The 15,160-nt window shown below is 42.1% G+C and overlaps 1 protein-coding gene across 3 annotated transcripts in view; it reads left to right on the forward strand.

Annotated features, from left to right (window-relative positions):
- The window catches only part of LOC134555496 (BEN domain-containing protein 5-like), an 898,337-nt gene that overhangs the window by 793,225 nt on the left and 89,952 nt on the right, over positions 1–15,160 (forward strand). For all 3 annotated transcript variants that reach the window (XM_063407113.1, XM_063407114.1, XM_063407115.1), the window contains exon 10: positions 11,367–11,519. In XM_063407113.1, the coding sequence (XP_063263183.1) occupies positions 11,367–11,519 (153 nt within the window). The remainder of the gene's footprint in view (positions 1–11,366; positions 11,520–15,160) is intronic.

Below are 15,160 nucleotides of genomic sequence, written 5' to 3' on the forward strand. Positions count from 1 at the left end.
TGGGATACAGGCCACAAAACTCTGCACAGGAGATGCATCACCTACCATGTCCTTGCATGAGGGTCCAAGGGACATTTGTGCAAGGTACAGAAGTAGTTTGGGTTAGATTTTTCAGCCTTCATCATATCACAGTCTAAGAGGCAAAAGCAAAGTGGTTTTTTTGACCACCATCAGTGGCCAGGTTCAGGTACAGGACAGGACCACCTTCTTTAGCAGTTGTTTCCTCTTCCAGTGACAGGAATCTTTTCTGATGGATGGATGGAGCGTGTCTCTGCTGGGTGAATGTAGCTGGTTGTATTTTGTTACACAGTGTGTAATAAAGACTTTAGCTTATTTTTTTTTATTTAAATGTCTGCCTAAGGACAAAATAACTGAGTTTTGTAGATAGCTGGGTTTTTTTTTCCTTAATAAATAAATAAATGGAAAGATTTTTATGTTGATAATAAAAATAACTAATGCAGAGCTTCTTCCACTAGTGCCTGGAGACATGGACAGATGTGGGATTTTGAAGGGATAAAGAATTGAAATCTGTTGGCAGGTAGTTGCTATGAAAATGCCTATCCTTCCTGCTTCTTATTACAGCCCAATATTCAGAAAATGAAGAGTCTCTGAGAAAGTTAATGATGACAGGATCAGGTTCCAGCCATCAGAGATAGCAGCAACCTCCTTCCTTCAGAGAAATCCAAAGCCTAAGTGTAGCTCTGGACTTTCTCCGACTCAGAGTGTGGTGTGTGGGAGTGTGGAGGGGAGGAAACTGTCAGGGAAACTATGGAAAAACACAGCAGGTTCACCCAAAGTTTGCTTTGCCCATGAGTTGTCTGCCAAAGTTTTGTGCACGACTTTGCTGTGCTGCTGTTGCAAGGAGTTGGTTTCTGCCTTGCTGTGTGGTCTGTGGCTGGCATGAGAGGGTGAGCCTTGTCTTCCCACTTTTATCCTCCTGATTCTCTTAGTCCACTGCAGAGGTAGTGAGTTCTTCTGTGGGGCTTTTCTGCCTGGGAAGGTGAAATCTCAGTATTGTTCACAAGGCTCAACCTGAAAACCATCAGTGATGATGCAACGTTTAGGAGAGCAAAGATTAAACATTGATCTGATTTATTTACACTTCAGAGCAAATTGCTTTGTTGGCCATTACAGACAGCTGTAACAGATAAAGAGGAGAAGGATGAAAACAAGTTCAAAACATTTGTACTTAAAGATGCATTTTTAGACACAGGGATCCTCATAAATGTGAATATATACACATGTAGAGGGAAAAGCATGCAGAAACTGCTCAAATCTCTATCCAGGTCAACCATTGATCATGTGGGTCAGCTGCAGCTGTCTAGGGTGGGAAATATTCTTCTTCTGAGTCCTGCCATACCTTTGTTAGGTAAGCCCTGGAGGGTCCTCTTGAGATTGTCACTTATTTTCTGCAGCACTGTGCTGAATCTTGAGTCCCCGGTCCTCTGCGAGAACTGAATATTCTTTCTGTTGGAAACAGTAAAAAATAGTGGTCCCCAGGATGTGCTTGCAGGGGAGACATTGTCTCTGAGATGTTGTGACTCCACTTACAGGCACAGTTACCTGTCCTGCTGTTTGACAGGAGGAGCACAAGGTGACAATGCCTGCAGTAATACCACAGAATGGTTTGGGTGGAAAGGAACCTTGAAAATCATCTCCTTCCTGTATCCTGCCATGGGCAGGGACACCTTCCACTGTCCCAGGCTGCTCAGGGCCCCATCTAACCCAGGCTTGGACACTCCCAGGGATGGGGCATTCACAGCTTCTCTGGGCACCCTGTGCCAGGGCCTCACCACCCTAACAGTAAAGAATTTTTTCTTGTATCTAATCAAAACCTGCCTTCTTTAAGTTTGAGCCATTCTCCCTTGTCCTTCCACTACATGTCCTTGTCACAAGTCCCTCTCCAGCTTTCTTGTCACACTAGGGAGGTACTGGAAGGTGCTATGAGGCCTCCCTGGAGGTTTTCCTTCTCCATGCTGAGCAACCCCAGCTGTCTCAGCCTGTCTTCATAGGAGAGGTGCTCCATCCCTCTGAGCACCTTCGTGGTCTCCTCTGGACTTGCTCCAGCAGTTCTGTGTCATTTTTATATTGGGGAGCCCAGAATTGTGCAGAGCACTCTGGGTGAGGTCTCAAGGGGGGAAGAATCACCTCCCTTGATTGCTGGCCACACTGCTTTTGGTGCAGCCCAGGACAACTATTGGCCAAGTAGGAGTAGGGGAATATTGGAGAAAAAAGTTTCAGATACAATTGATGCGGATAAAATGCCCTGGAAAAGGCATGATATGTTGTGCTTTCAGTTGTAATGGTAGACCCTTCCACAATGTCCATTACATTTTAGCTTTTATAGCACTGTGCAGACCATAAATACTGCGAGATGCAAAGCTCAGAGTTTACATCCCACAGTTTGCTACAAAATGATGTGCTGAGCTGTCTCTGAGTAGGACAAAGCCAAGGAAAAAAACCTGTTCTTCCCATAGTGGATGAATCATGGGTCAGCAAGACAATGCCTGGGTCAGTTCTGTTTTGTGTTTGCATGCTGTCCCTCCCCTCAGCATTTATGTCTGCTCTATAGTCCCTAATCTCTTTCAGTGTCACTGTGTTCCTGTTTATCAGCTTTCACTTTATCTCTTCCTCGATGTGCTTGCTGCTCCCCCTGAGTACAAGCAAGGAAAGGAAAGGCTCAACCTGCAAGGGAACAGAACAAGAATAATGACCATGGACAGCTTCTGCCTGTGGCCAGGCTGTGCCAGGAGAACAGAAAGAGCTGGTTTGGCCCTCAGCTGTCAGTCCCCTGGTAAATCCCATGCACAGTGTCCATCCACAGCCTGCCTGTCCTCTCAAGAAAGTGATGCCCACCTAACCTTTGAGTGACACATGTAGTGTTGTTTCCTTCCACCTGACTGAGCAGCTTTGCAGTTTCCATCCAGGTATGGATTTTTGCTTCTTGCTCCACGCAGATCTATGTAAAATAAAAGCAACCCTTACAGGTCCTGTAGCAGGTCCAACTAATCCAGTTTTCTGGGTATGTTCTGAGTAGGTGGGAAAAGACACTCGGGGGCCTGCTTAAAATATTTTACATCTGTGAAATGGACCTTTCCCTTTGATGTCCAGCTTGCAGTTCTCATTGTTTTAGGGCTTGTTGAGCTGAAAGCTTTATATAGATCAGGATCTATCTCAGAGTAATTTGTGTAAACTCTTTTTAGAGATTTAGTTTAAACTGTAGAAAAACACATACTTTTCACCACAAATCAACACCTTACCATTTTAAGAACTACAGAAGTCTCATTCTGCAGCATAAATTAAGGTGTAACTGGAAAATAAGAACAGTGATGCTGCATCAAACCCAAGGTCTATTTGGCTCAGAATCTTATTACAGAAGCTAAGGGATAGACTAGGAAGAGAGTAAAGCTTCTGATAATATGTAATTTGGGGATTTTCTGTTTAAGGAGTTGTGTTCACTGCTTTGAGTGTAATAGCATAATTTTTCTTTGAATTTATCTAATTGATCTTTCTATTCACCTGTGTTTTGGCCAAAACCTGGTGGCAGTGAGTGCTGCAGTATAAGCTAATTTAAAAAACACTTCATTTTGTTTGCCTTTGGTGTTCTGCCTGATGACTTTATATTCTGCCAGCTGCTACTTATTTAGTAAGAAATAGTGAATAATGATATAAATTATTTGAGAGACTAGAGAAACTGGTAGTTAAAGAGTTTGATTTGCTTACACACAATTTGTCCAACTGCAAGACTTCCTAGGAAATTAGGGGACAGGGAGCCATAACTCCTAGCCATTGTTTTTAGTCTACCACTCTTTGCCTTTGTAATTAGAGGAGAGGCAGGCAATGTCTTTGGGCCTTATTTATGTACTTGTAAAGTCTGTGCTCCTTGGTCCAAGGGTTCTGCAGAGGTATAATTAAAAGTTAGTGGTAAAACACAAAGCTATTAATACTGCTATGAAGTGAACAGTTGAACAGGAATTCTTGACCTTAATATAGTTGCAGGCATATAAGCAGCAATTAATGATGCCTGAAGACATTAAATGACTTGTGTATTGTCACACAGCAAGCAAGTGGCTGTCTAAGGAACAGCACCAAAGCATGCTAAAACCTTCAATTCAGCCACTGGGAGCATTTCAGCTGAGAGAACCTTCACAACCAGACTGGAGCTAAATTTAATTATCCAGCGAAAACATGGCCATTTAGATATTTCTGTTTATAACCTAATTTTCTTGCTTTAATTATAATAAGTAACAGTTACTGCCTCAGCTTCTCTCTGCCTTTCCTTTACTCTCACTTTCCCTCTTGCTTTCTTTCTTTTATCCATTTTTCCTGTTTCATAGTAGGATTTCTTCCCTCTTCTAAAAAGCTGTTGAATCTTTTGCCACTTGTCTTTTCTGAAGAGCCCTCTTTCTGTAGAGCCAGTGCTGTTCAGTAGCAGAGGAGTGAGCAAGGTGGGATTTCTGAAGCTTGTTCTGTGGGTCACCTGGTGGTGACACACAAGTGGTGTTTGAGATGGGCAGAGCCAAGTAAAACCAGCAAAGCTTGGGGTGAGGTAACACCCCAAGACCCTGTTCAGTCCCTCTGCTTTTTTCTGATAATTCAGGCAAGAAGAAATTTCAGGACTTGTGAAGGTCAAAAAGCAATGGTGCTGAGTGTATGTGCAGGTTTTCTTCATTTGAGGGACAGAGGAAAGAGGAGACAGAACAAGGACTGTCCTTCTTCAGACTCAAGTTTTGGCTTGAGGTCAGACCCTGAATCCTTAAGAGTGTGTTTTCTGGTTCATAATCGTTTAGGGTAAAAATTATACAAGAATTGTCCATGCAGCTGAGCCAAATGTCTTGTCTTAACTTGATCTGGGTCTTAACACTGTCTCTTTGTCACCTCTCTAATTTAATATGCATTTGAACAGAAGTGGCTTCTTGATAGAGCCTTTCACCTCCAGGTCACCCTTTCAAATCCAATTCAGGCCTGTCATGACCAAATGTTGCTGCCATCTGACGGCTCTTCTGTGTCCTGTGTGAATTGCTGGCTGCAGTCCAGGGGCTGGTGGACAGGTGCCTGGATTGCAAAAGCTGCCAGAGCTGCCACTAACTGGACATCTCTGAGGAGGGGTCAGGGTGAATCAGCCTGGAGGATGAATTAACACTTAACTTGCACACACTGTGAGGCTCTGTATCTTCAAAGGGCTTCACAGACGTCAGCTAACCCTCAGGAGGTGTTGTTATCTGCACTGGCAGGTGAGAGAAGCAAGCAGATAACAAGGCAGGATCAGAATATGCATGTTGCTGACCTCCCACTCTGAGGCCAGGACTCTGAGTTTAGCTCCTTTTGGGGCGAGTGATGGGTGCACCAGAGCAGGGTTCAAGTTCCTCTTCTGTGGATAAAAGCATCCCTCACTTTTTAAGGCAGGCAGGAAAGCAGTACTGATGGGCTTCCATCCTTTTGCTGAACCACAGAGGTCTCTTCTCCCTCCACTTTGAGTCTCTAGGGAGTCACGTCAGGTTATTCCTACCATCAAGAGGTGTCATTATTTATCATTATTTGCCATGAAACAGGGTTGGTAAATAGTTACTATTGAACGGCAATTGGGTTGGAGTGGTTTATTCTGAGAGACAACAGCTCCTGGAATATCATTGAAATAAGTCTGAAAAAAAATTCTTGAAGTGTTATGAAGAATTGTTGGAAGACCATGCAGAGTTAGTGGCACATCAGTGTTTGCAAGCTGCTTCTGCAGGGACACTTAAAAGGCATTGTCAGACTGTAAAGGTATCTACAGAAAAAGCAAAATTGTCTTTTGTACTTCATAGCAGTGAGAACAAGAGTGGTTCTAAACTGGCATGTTCCTTTCTCTGGAAGCAAGACAAATAAACCTTTTTTTTTTTCCTTAAGGTTTTTAAAAATAGTAACTCCCTTTCCTACTATTAATTTTTTGTGTAAATAATTGCTGTTGTTGCCATGGTGTTTACAGAGGTGAATGAGCAGGTGGCTCGTGAGATGATGAATGGAAGGAGAAAGATGTTGTCCCTATGGTTACAAAAGGGGAGTGCTATAAATCTGAAATAGTGCCTCTAATAAGGTGTGGCTTGCATTGTCTGAAAAAACTGAGGATGATTCTGTAGGACTAACTTGTCAAAGGTTGTATAATGGATAGTAGAGGAAAATGTGGAAGTATTCAATGTTTTTTTGGGGGTGGTGGAGGAAATACGAGGAGAAGGTAGAGGTAAGAAAAGTGATTTGGGTAAAATTCCTCTTACCAGACATCCAAATTCAGGCATTTCAAGCTTGAAAGTGTGTACCATATCCAGACGGTTTGAATTCCACCTCATGTTCCCTTGGAGAGTCAGAAGGAGACAAGTGTCCCACATCTCCAAAGAATGATTCAAAGCACTGGGCAGAGTTCAGTTGCTCTGGAAAGGGAAGGTGCTTCTGAATGTGGACTGTTGGCCTTGTGATGCTGAATGCTCAGTTTTTCTTCATTTTCCTTAGGAGCACGTTGTGCTCCTGTGTTTTCTGGTGTCACCACTGCAAGCGTGGCCAGAATAACTAATTGTGAGGTGACAATGTGTTTATGTCAAAAAGGGGTGTCTTGGAGACACGTGCAAAGTTTTCTTCTGAGAGACACCTGAGGAAGCATCAAAGAGCCATTTTTCTGGGAATTTCTGAATGAAAAGGGGCAAACTCCTCCTGCTGAGCCAGCTGTTGAATGTCCATTTATCCAAACAGTGGTTTAGCAGCAAGAGTACCAAGTCTGCCTGCAGGCTGTTCTCTTCCTTGCAACAAATGACAGTCCATGCTTTTAGCAGCTTGTATAAAACATTGCAGGGAGTTTAGCCCATCCCCTGTATGAAATATTGGAGTGGATAAGGCTTTTGGATGCCTCTCTCTCTATGGTATGCCCAAGAATTAATAAAATCCATATTGAAGTGACAGCTGGTGGACAGAGCTGGCTTCTTCCTGCATCACTTGTCTCTCTAGTGGCTCATGTTCTGGGCTCAATGCACATTTATCCTTTTATTATGGCATTTATGGACTTCTACTTATTTATTTATTAAACCCCTGTTTTCTTAAGAATCATAATTGCACTGTTCAAAATCTAAGTTTGGTCATATCAGCACATATCATATAGCTAATAACATAGTTCTCTCCTTTTACTCTTTAATTACTGCCCTTACAAAGGCATTCAGTGAAGGAAGTAAAAACACAGACAAGTGAGAATATATTTCCTCAAAACTTTCCATGCCATCATGAGCCAGCTTCTGTACTACTTTAACTCTTTCCTCTCTTGACAATTAGAGTTCTTTTTCTTAATTCATGATTTCTTTCATTTTCACCACCCCCTAATTTATATGTACATTTCTCAAGCTGACAGAAACTTCAGGCTGACTCAGTAGAGCAGTGGAAAGTGCATGTCACAACAATAGGGATTCAAATGAACTCTAGAGCAGAAATACATTTGCTTGTTTATTTATGCTGGGTTTATATGGTAAGTGGCAAGAAGAGATAAAAGCCATTCTTTTCAAGGGAGAGAATCTTGTTTTCCAAAGAAGTGGGGTTCAATCACTGCCAGTCTAGTAAGTGATTTCTGTTTTGAGACTCAGAGAAAAGAAAGACTGAGCATGCCTTTGTTTTCTGGAACTCTGTGACCTGGGTCGTCCAGGTAATTACAGCTTAGCTTAAGAAACAGTGTGAGAGAGGAAAACTCTGCCACTGCTTGTAAGCACAAAGAAAAGACACTTGAGAGAATTAAATTGCATGATGACTTTTATAAGGCATCTGAATCATTCTGCATTCCACCTCTAAAGCAGAAAATGATGAGTTTAATATCATATTGTAGGATGTACCTGGTAAGTCTCTCAGAAGGCAGCTGTGGCATCCAGAGCTATTTGAGCCTAGTTATTCGTTATTTTCTGCATAAAGGCTAAAGAAAATGTGACTATGAGACTTTGAAGCATGTCTAAATGTATTCCCCCTCTCACTTGCAATAGGAGCCCTGATTGGGGTGTGTAGATACTGGCAGATACCCCTGGGGTGTGACAGCAGCGAGCAGGGGGTTATGTGTTTGCATGTGCTCATGTAAATGCAAACACATGTTTATTTACTTCATCCTCCCACTAAAGTTCTCCTGCCTCCAAGAGCAACAATTTCAGAAGGTCATCTTTCTGCTGCCTTGGCTGAAATTGTCATCAGTAGGTGACATTATGCATTTCATAAAATGATAATTCTGTGAGTCTACCTGAATTGCTGGAGATCAGTAATTATGTCAAAATCTTCCAGAGAACCTCAACTGAAATATAAAACTTTATTCCCTTGCTACAGTTTTTTGTGTGGCAGTGGGGGAAATAGTTCCTACATGTAAAGCACCTATGAATATGTATGACTTTAAAGAGGAAGAAGAAATACCATTATTGTTCAGGAGCATAGCATAGTCCTTGTGAAGCTTGCATGTAAACAAATTATCTGCTGCTTGGTCTACTACTTGAGGCACGAGCTGGCACACTTTAATGTCCCAGTGACTGGGCTGTTATTGTCCCTTTTAGGGACACAAGGCCACAATAACCTTGTGTCTGGGAATAGGAGGACTTTTTCCTTTAGGAGCTCATGTGTTATATCAACAATGCACTGAATTATTTTGCTTTGTAATGGAGAATGCTCAACATGTTTCCCTTTGATAAAGTAATGAATGTGAGGAGGAGGAATGTGAAACACTGAAATGCTGTCCTGCTCACACACAGCAGTGTCTGGAAGTAGTACATCTAGCTGGCAATTACTCTAGCAAGGTTTAGAAACATGCTGAATAGGATGGACAGTTGCAAGTTTGGACTAAATTTAGAGCACAGGAATATGTGAAATAGAGATTTTTTAATGCATTCAGTTCAAGGCTAAGGAACAAAGATCAGAAAAAAAACCCCAGTTGAATAGTTATTGTGGGCTAACTTAAGAAATTACTTTTTAATTATCTTGAAACAGATGACTTGAAAAATGGTTTTGAACACTTGTTTGGGTGATGAGCTACCTCTTTAATGTCACACCTTCCAAAGAAGGAATCTGGAAACTTAATCTTTAGGTGAAGGTGACATCTGTGAAGGACACTGTTCCCTCACAAATAACCATTGCAACCGGATTATTTACAAATAGCTTTGATGAACAGAAAGGATCTTCAAGGAAATTTCAACACACCAGGAGACTTTCTAATATTCTCTGTGACACTTGTACCAACAATTTTTTTGACTGAGGGTCCTAGGAGAGTTTAGAAAATACTTCAGTGACACTGTGTTAGACTGCATAACCTGATAATTGAATACTAAGCTGAGAGTCAGGTCACTCATGTTCTGCAGGTGAATTTCTTGCTGGATAGCTTATGGAAAATTATCTTAGTAATCTATATCTCTGCATCTCTGTTTTTGGACACCTTCTTTTGGAAACAACTTGAAAAGTATGAATGAATAAGTACCACAAATCCTGCAGTTTACATCAGCAATTTTATTTATTTTAAGTCACAAATTATTCTAGTCTATTGTTACATATCTCACTGTGCTTCTTGATTACTTTATGTTAGTAACTATGTTCCTATAAAGAATTCTGTCTGGTTGTTCTAAAATAAGTATGGCTTAGGTCACTGACTTCTGTGTGAAGGACATTCATGCTGTACAAATACCCAGTTTAACTAGATTATCTGCTCACTTCATCAAATCACTGTTTTGAGACTCTACAACATGTTCTGTTTTATGGTGATATGCCAGTGTGCATCTGATCTCATCAAATTCTGTTTGTGACGGGGAAATTATCTCATGAAAATAGTATTACTTAATCTTGGTTTTTAATTTCTGTATGCTTGGAGAGCAAGAAAATCCTGTGTGGTGTTTCATCCTGTCAATGCTAATCTTTCTCCTCAGTGCTGTATCTCCAAATAGCAGATGTGTGCTTTATTGCAGGGCTGGTCCTCTCTAGCACAGCAGAATGTTTTGGCAGGAGCAAACAATTTATTGTATTAGAGTCAAACACAATCAAATGTTCCCTTTCCTATGAAGCATGGTCAGATATTGATATTGCATTAGCTAACATTTTAACATAGCAGAAGCTTAATAAGATACATTATTACTCTCTCTAGGCTGTTTAATTAAACCAAACAGTCGCTGTGTATTATACATTGGTTTTCTGCCAGGGGAAAGTAAATCTGTATTATATTAGTGTCACATACCAAATGATGTGGTATGTGACACTCCCCCCTTCAGAAGAGCTGACACTGCTGTGACATGAACTGCACAACCCCACCTGCCTTCCTGTTCTCTGAGGACACAGCTCAGTGCTCTCCAGCAGCCAGGGCAAGCTTTGTGTGCAGGAGAGGTTTGTGGCTGCAGAGCTTCCTGCTGAGTTTCAGTGCAGGGAGAAGCACCGTGAGCACCGTGCTGCCAACAGAGCTCTTCTCCATCCCTCTGTTGAGGCAGGGACATCCGAGCTCTGGGCACCAGGATGGTTCCAGTGGCCCTACGCTGGCCAGGGGACAGGGGTGGGCTCCTCACGTCATTTGTTCAGGTCCAGGAGTTGTAAGAATTTGGGGAAACTGGATAATTCAGGGGCATCTGCTCTGGTACCACTCTTTAGCGCTGGACAGAGCCATCCAGTGCTGCTGATGGCACTGCAGGCAGTGATCCAGGTGAACATTCCCTCTTTCCCACTGATGCCAAGGGAAGGGTGTGGGGAGAGCAGGCACTTCTGTGCTAGGGGGTCCTGCTGTCCTCTTTTAAAGCAAGAGTTGGTGCAGAATCCTGCAGGGAGCTACAAGCAGAGAGACATTCCAGGCACTTGCTTTGGAGAGTTGTTCTGTTGAGTTACTGCTAGAAAGCAGAGGAGGACAAAACCTTTCCAGTATTTCTCCTTATACAGAGAAATAAACTGCACAGGAACTACTGGAGTCTTTTTTACACAATTCTGAGCCTGTTTCCCCTGGCAGAAGGGAACACCTGCATAATTCAATGCAGAACTGTGCAGAGATGGCAAAGCTATGCCCAAATAATCGTGCTCTAGAACTGGAAGGTGCATATTTTTATCACTGGCAGTAAGCCCTGTATCACAATGAAGGATGTTTTGGCTCTATTTTGCACAATGTCCCATGCAAAAGGTTCCAATATTCTCAAAAAAAGGTAAAGAAATGTCTGTCATGGTCCTTTGTTGTATTTCACATGTCTCCACGGAGAGGCAGGGATGGTTGGGTGCCTCACAGTGAGACCTTTAATGTGGTTTCCCTGATGCTGGCACCATGGATGGGTTCAAGAATGGCAGGACTGGATTTATAGGAGGCTTCACCTGCATAACTCAGTTATGATTTATCTCGTGCTGAATGTTTTGTTGTTGTTGTTTTCCCTCAACAGAAGATTAACCTGGAGTTCTATATCGACATCCATGCCCACTCCACCATGATGAATGGCTTCATGTATGGGAACATCTTTGAAGATGAGGAAAGATTTCAGCGACAAGCTGTTTTTCCCAAGCTACTCTGTCAGAATGCTGAAGACTTCTCTTATGTAAGTTATTTTTTCTTAATTATTTTTTCCTAGGTTTTTTCTTCTTTTTTTTCTTTTTTTTTTTTCCTTTATGATAAATCTCTGGCTTTATTCGATTGAGTGAACTTTATTTCAGTATGAATAAAAGGCTACTGAAAAATTTTATTATTAGCTACCATCTTCCCACCTTATCCACCAGTGGTTAGTTGAGATCCTATGTACGTCATCAGACACATGGACAAAAGCAGGTTTTTCATCTTCTGTTTAATAACCTTTGGTTCTGAATTACTGGCACACCCTGTTTTTCTCAGATCTTTTTGTCTTTTGATCAACTGGATCAACTTTACTGTTCCATTGTTTATATTAATTTATCGAGTATTTTACTTGTACACCCTAAATAATCATATGCAAATAGGACATAGAAATAAATTAATTAGCTTGAAAGAAAAGGTTAGATAACATCTGTTGAAAGTTGTGGCAAAGGGAATGTGTGCTTTTGAAATGCTTTGATATTATTGTAGAAAACTGTTCTGGAAGAGGATCTACAATTGCCCAATACTTACAACTTGGAGAGTGGGAAAGGGGAAGTTGGGTTCAAGGAACAGCTTCTTTTACTCAAGAAGACCTCAGTGATTGAGTTTCTGTTCTGCACCTGATTGTTTCAAAAACACATTATGGGTAAGGGGCATTCACAGATCATAGCAATGAAAACTTGCAATTGATAGGAGTTGAGAGATTCTGTGCTCAAGTGTGGGATTTCTCTTTGCTACTGTGGGAGTTTAAGTGCTCCTTTTAGCACAAGCCTTGGTTGACAAAGGGAAAATCTGTTGAGAAGATGATGTAAGAAATAGAAACCAATAGCTAAATAAACAGCACAGTCTCTCCCTTCTGGAGCCCAGAGTCCCACCTAGGTGCTACTGGCACTGGGTGCATTCCACTTCTCCCTGACATCCTGCTGGTCTCTTGAGGCTGGAAGTTTTTCCCCTGCCATCCATCCAGGCCATTCTTCCCAAGGCAGCTGAGCAGGTAGAAGTGTTGGAAAAAGGGACAGCCACAGAGTGTCTGACAGGTGTGAAGTGACACGTCTCCAGGTAGGAAGGTCTGTTTTCATGTTTCCAGCTCCAGCCATGTGGGTTACGTGACTCGTTGGAAATATCAGGTGGAGAGAGGAAAGGAATCCAAAAGGAGGGGGGTAGGGAAATGTGCTGAAGACTTAAAATAGTGTATGTAAATATGCCCTACTGCCTGCTCAAAGGGAAGGGGGGAAGTGCATTGTTAACATTACCAGGCTGGTGTTTGAAAGTGTGGGAATGGGCCACTGTTGTCACTAATGAATTTTCCAAAGCTTCAGGAGGTCTCATTTACATTGTGTGCTGCTGCGGCCATTTGTTGGGATTATAATACTTCAACAGCAGCACTTCAAGTGAAAACTGGCGGCTGCATGAAGTGTTGTCCATAATTGACTGGCTCCATGTCTTCACACAGCACAGAGACAATGTTCCATTATGTTATCCATTGACAGTATCATTGAAAAGATTACTCTCCTTAAAGCATCTGTCAACCTTGATTGATTTACAAGGGACAAAGCACTGAAAAGGTTTGAAGTGCGGGTACAATTTTTGCCACCGTTTAGCATACATAATGGTTCTCCTTTGATGTCAAAAGCTCATCTTCTATTAATAATGCAGAGGGCTTTTGAATGCAGGCTACTTGTATGGAGTTCCACACTAATAACCTACTTGCTGTGAAATGGGATTCACTTTGGAGAAGCAGTCATTTGGGTTTTACATGTTCGGAATGAATCCCAACTCAAAGGGATTTCTTTCAGTGCTCTGTGTGATTGCAGCTGAGCCCGGCACGGGTTAGGGAAGGCAGGCAAATCTCCTAGTCTGCTTCTCCAGCCAAGAATCTGGCAGGAATCACGCAGCCAGATGCAAAGGAGCATGAACAACAAGCCTAGGATGATGCGATCAAATGCCTTGTGCCGTTTTGTCTGGCAACCTTCTATTAATATACTTTAGAGTGCATTTCATGCCTGGGCTGCTTTCTTCACCTGTCATTTCCAATAGGCCTTTTTATTTAAATGACAGTATCCAAGGGAGCTTGGTGATTAGAGTAGGGGATGGATAAGGGATTTGTATCCACACGCCTGGTATGGGACCAAAGGAGATTCCCGTGTGTCTCTGTGCCCTGTCTGTTGGGCAAAACACATGACCCTGCAGCTCTCTGGAAGGCTGACTGTGGTTCACAGGCAAAAGTTGTGAAAGGGACCAGAAATTCCTCATTTGTACATGACTTCAGAAAACAGAGGCCTGCCTTTGGTTTAGCTGTCAGCATGTGAAAAGGAAAGTGAAAGAAGGGCTAGGATGTTTTGCTCCCAGATAAATACATGAGGCATTCTCGGGCAGCTGCCTGGGCAAAAGGGATGAAATCTGTAAGGGAAACATTTTATATTTTCAGTGCTTAAGAAGGATATTTTTCAACCCTGGCGAGTAAATATAATCCATATGAAAGCTCTAACAGTGAAAGCTGGCATGCTCTTTTGAAAGGCTGACTCACTGCATTTTAGGAGCAGCTGTTGACACCATGTCTGGGAGCATTACACATCAGCCATGGCTTGGAGTAGTTGCAGTTTTTGTAGGGATGTTCTTCATTTGACCTTTCTTGTTTGGAAGAGTGGATTAGTCATAAGGACCAGACACAAGCATTTGAGCATTTCAAGAACTTGCTAGTCTTAGAGGTGGCTAATTTTGACCTTTGTGACAGTATGAGAGGAGACCATCTGCTCTCTCTGGTTCATTTAAAAGAAACAACTGCAGCCATTCTTGGGTGGCTTTATCACTTTGCAAAGATTGCTTTTCTTTTCAGTTAAAGGATAAAGACCAGCCAGAGGTACTTGGCCTGATCTGATCAGTTTGTTGCCTTTTTTTTTTTTCCTTTGGACTTTGAACTGGTGGCACTGGGGATACATTTGACTTCTCATTTCATTTTCTTGTATTCAACGTCCCAGCAGAGAAACTTCCTTAGAAACACTGTTTGACCTTTGTGTGCCAGGGTTAGCCAAAGACCCTGATAAAAACTTGGGGTCCCATTATGTTGGGTAACTGCTGAGGAAGTCCACAACCCTAAAAGCTTGCAGTCATGCTGAGAAAGAGATAGAAAGTGGGTAAGAAATTGGTTGAAGAAGTTAGAGAATAAAACTCAGATGTCCCAAGTCTTACTTCTTTGTCAGCAGTTCCCTGTTTTATATCATGCTCACACTCAAGAGTGAGGTCTCTAGACAGCAACCCGCCCATTTTCCTTGAGGGAAGCATGTTGTTAACTCCAGTGCCATAACACAGTGACCTAAAACATGTTTTAGAGACTATCATTACCTCAGCAATATGAGAAGATGCAGATATGGAATGATTTGCACTAGTACTTTTTGTGGGGACGTTTTGTTTGGATGCTTGTTTTCAGTTTGGATATCAAACACAGAGCAATGAAGAACAACATTTTCATCTCTTTATATCTTCTGCTGCCTTCTTCACAAACTCCAGGTCTGCTGTTCTCATTTTCACAGCATCACCCCATCCAAGCTTTCTTAGGGAAGATGTGTTTGTTACAGCAAGCCTCCTCCATTCTACCTATGGCAGTTCCCTGGGCTGTTATGATTTACCCTG

Source organism: Prinia subflava, chromosome 10 (assembly GCF_021018805.1).
Source record: "Prinia subflava isolate CZ2003 ecotype Zambia chromosome 10, Cam_Psub_1.2, whole genome shotgun sequence".
Lineage (NCBI taxonomy): Eukaryota > Metazoa > Chordata > Aves > Passeriformes > Cisticolidae > Prinia > Prinia subflava.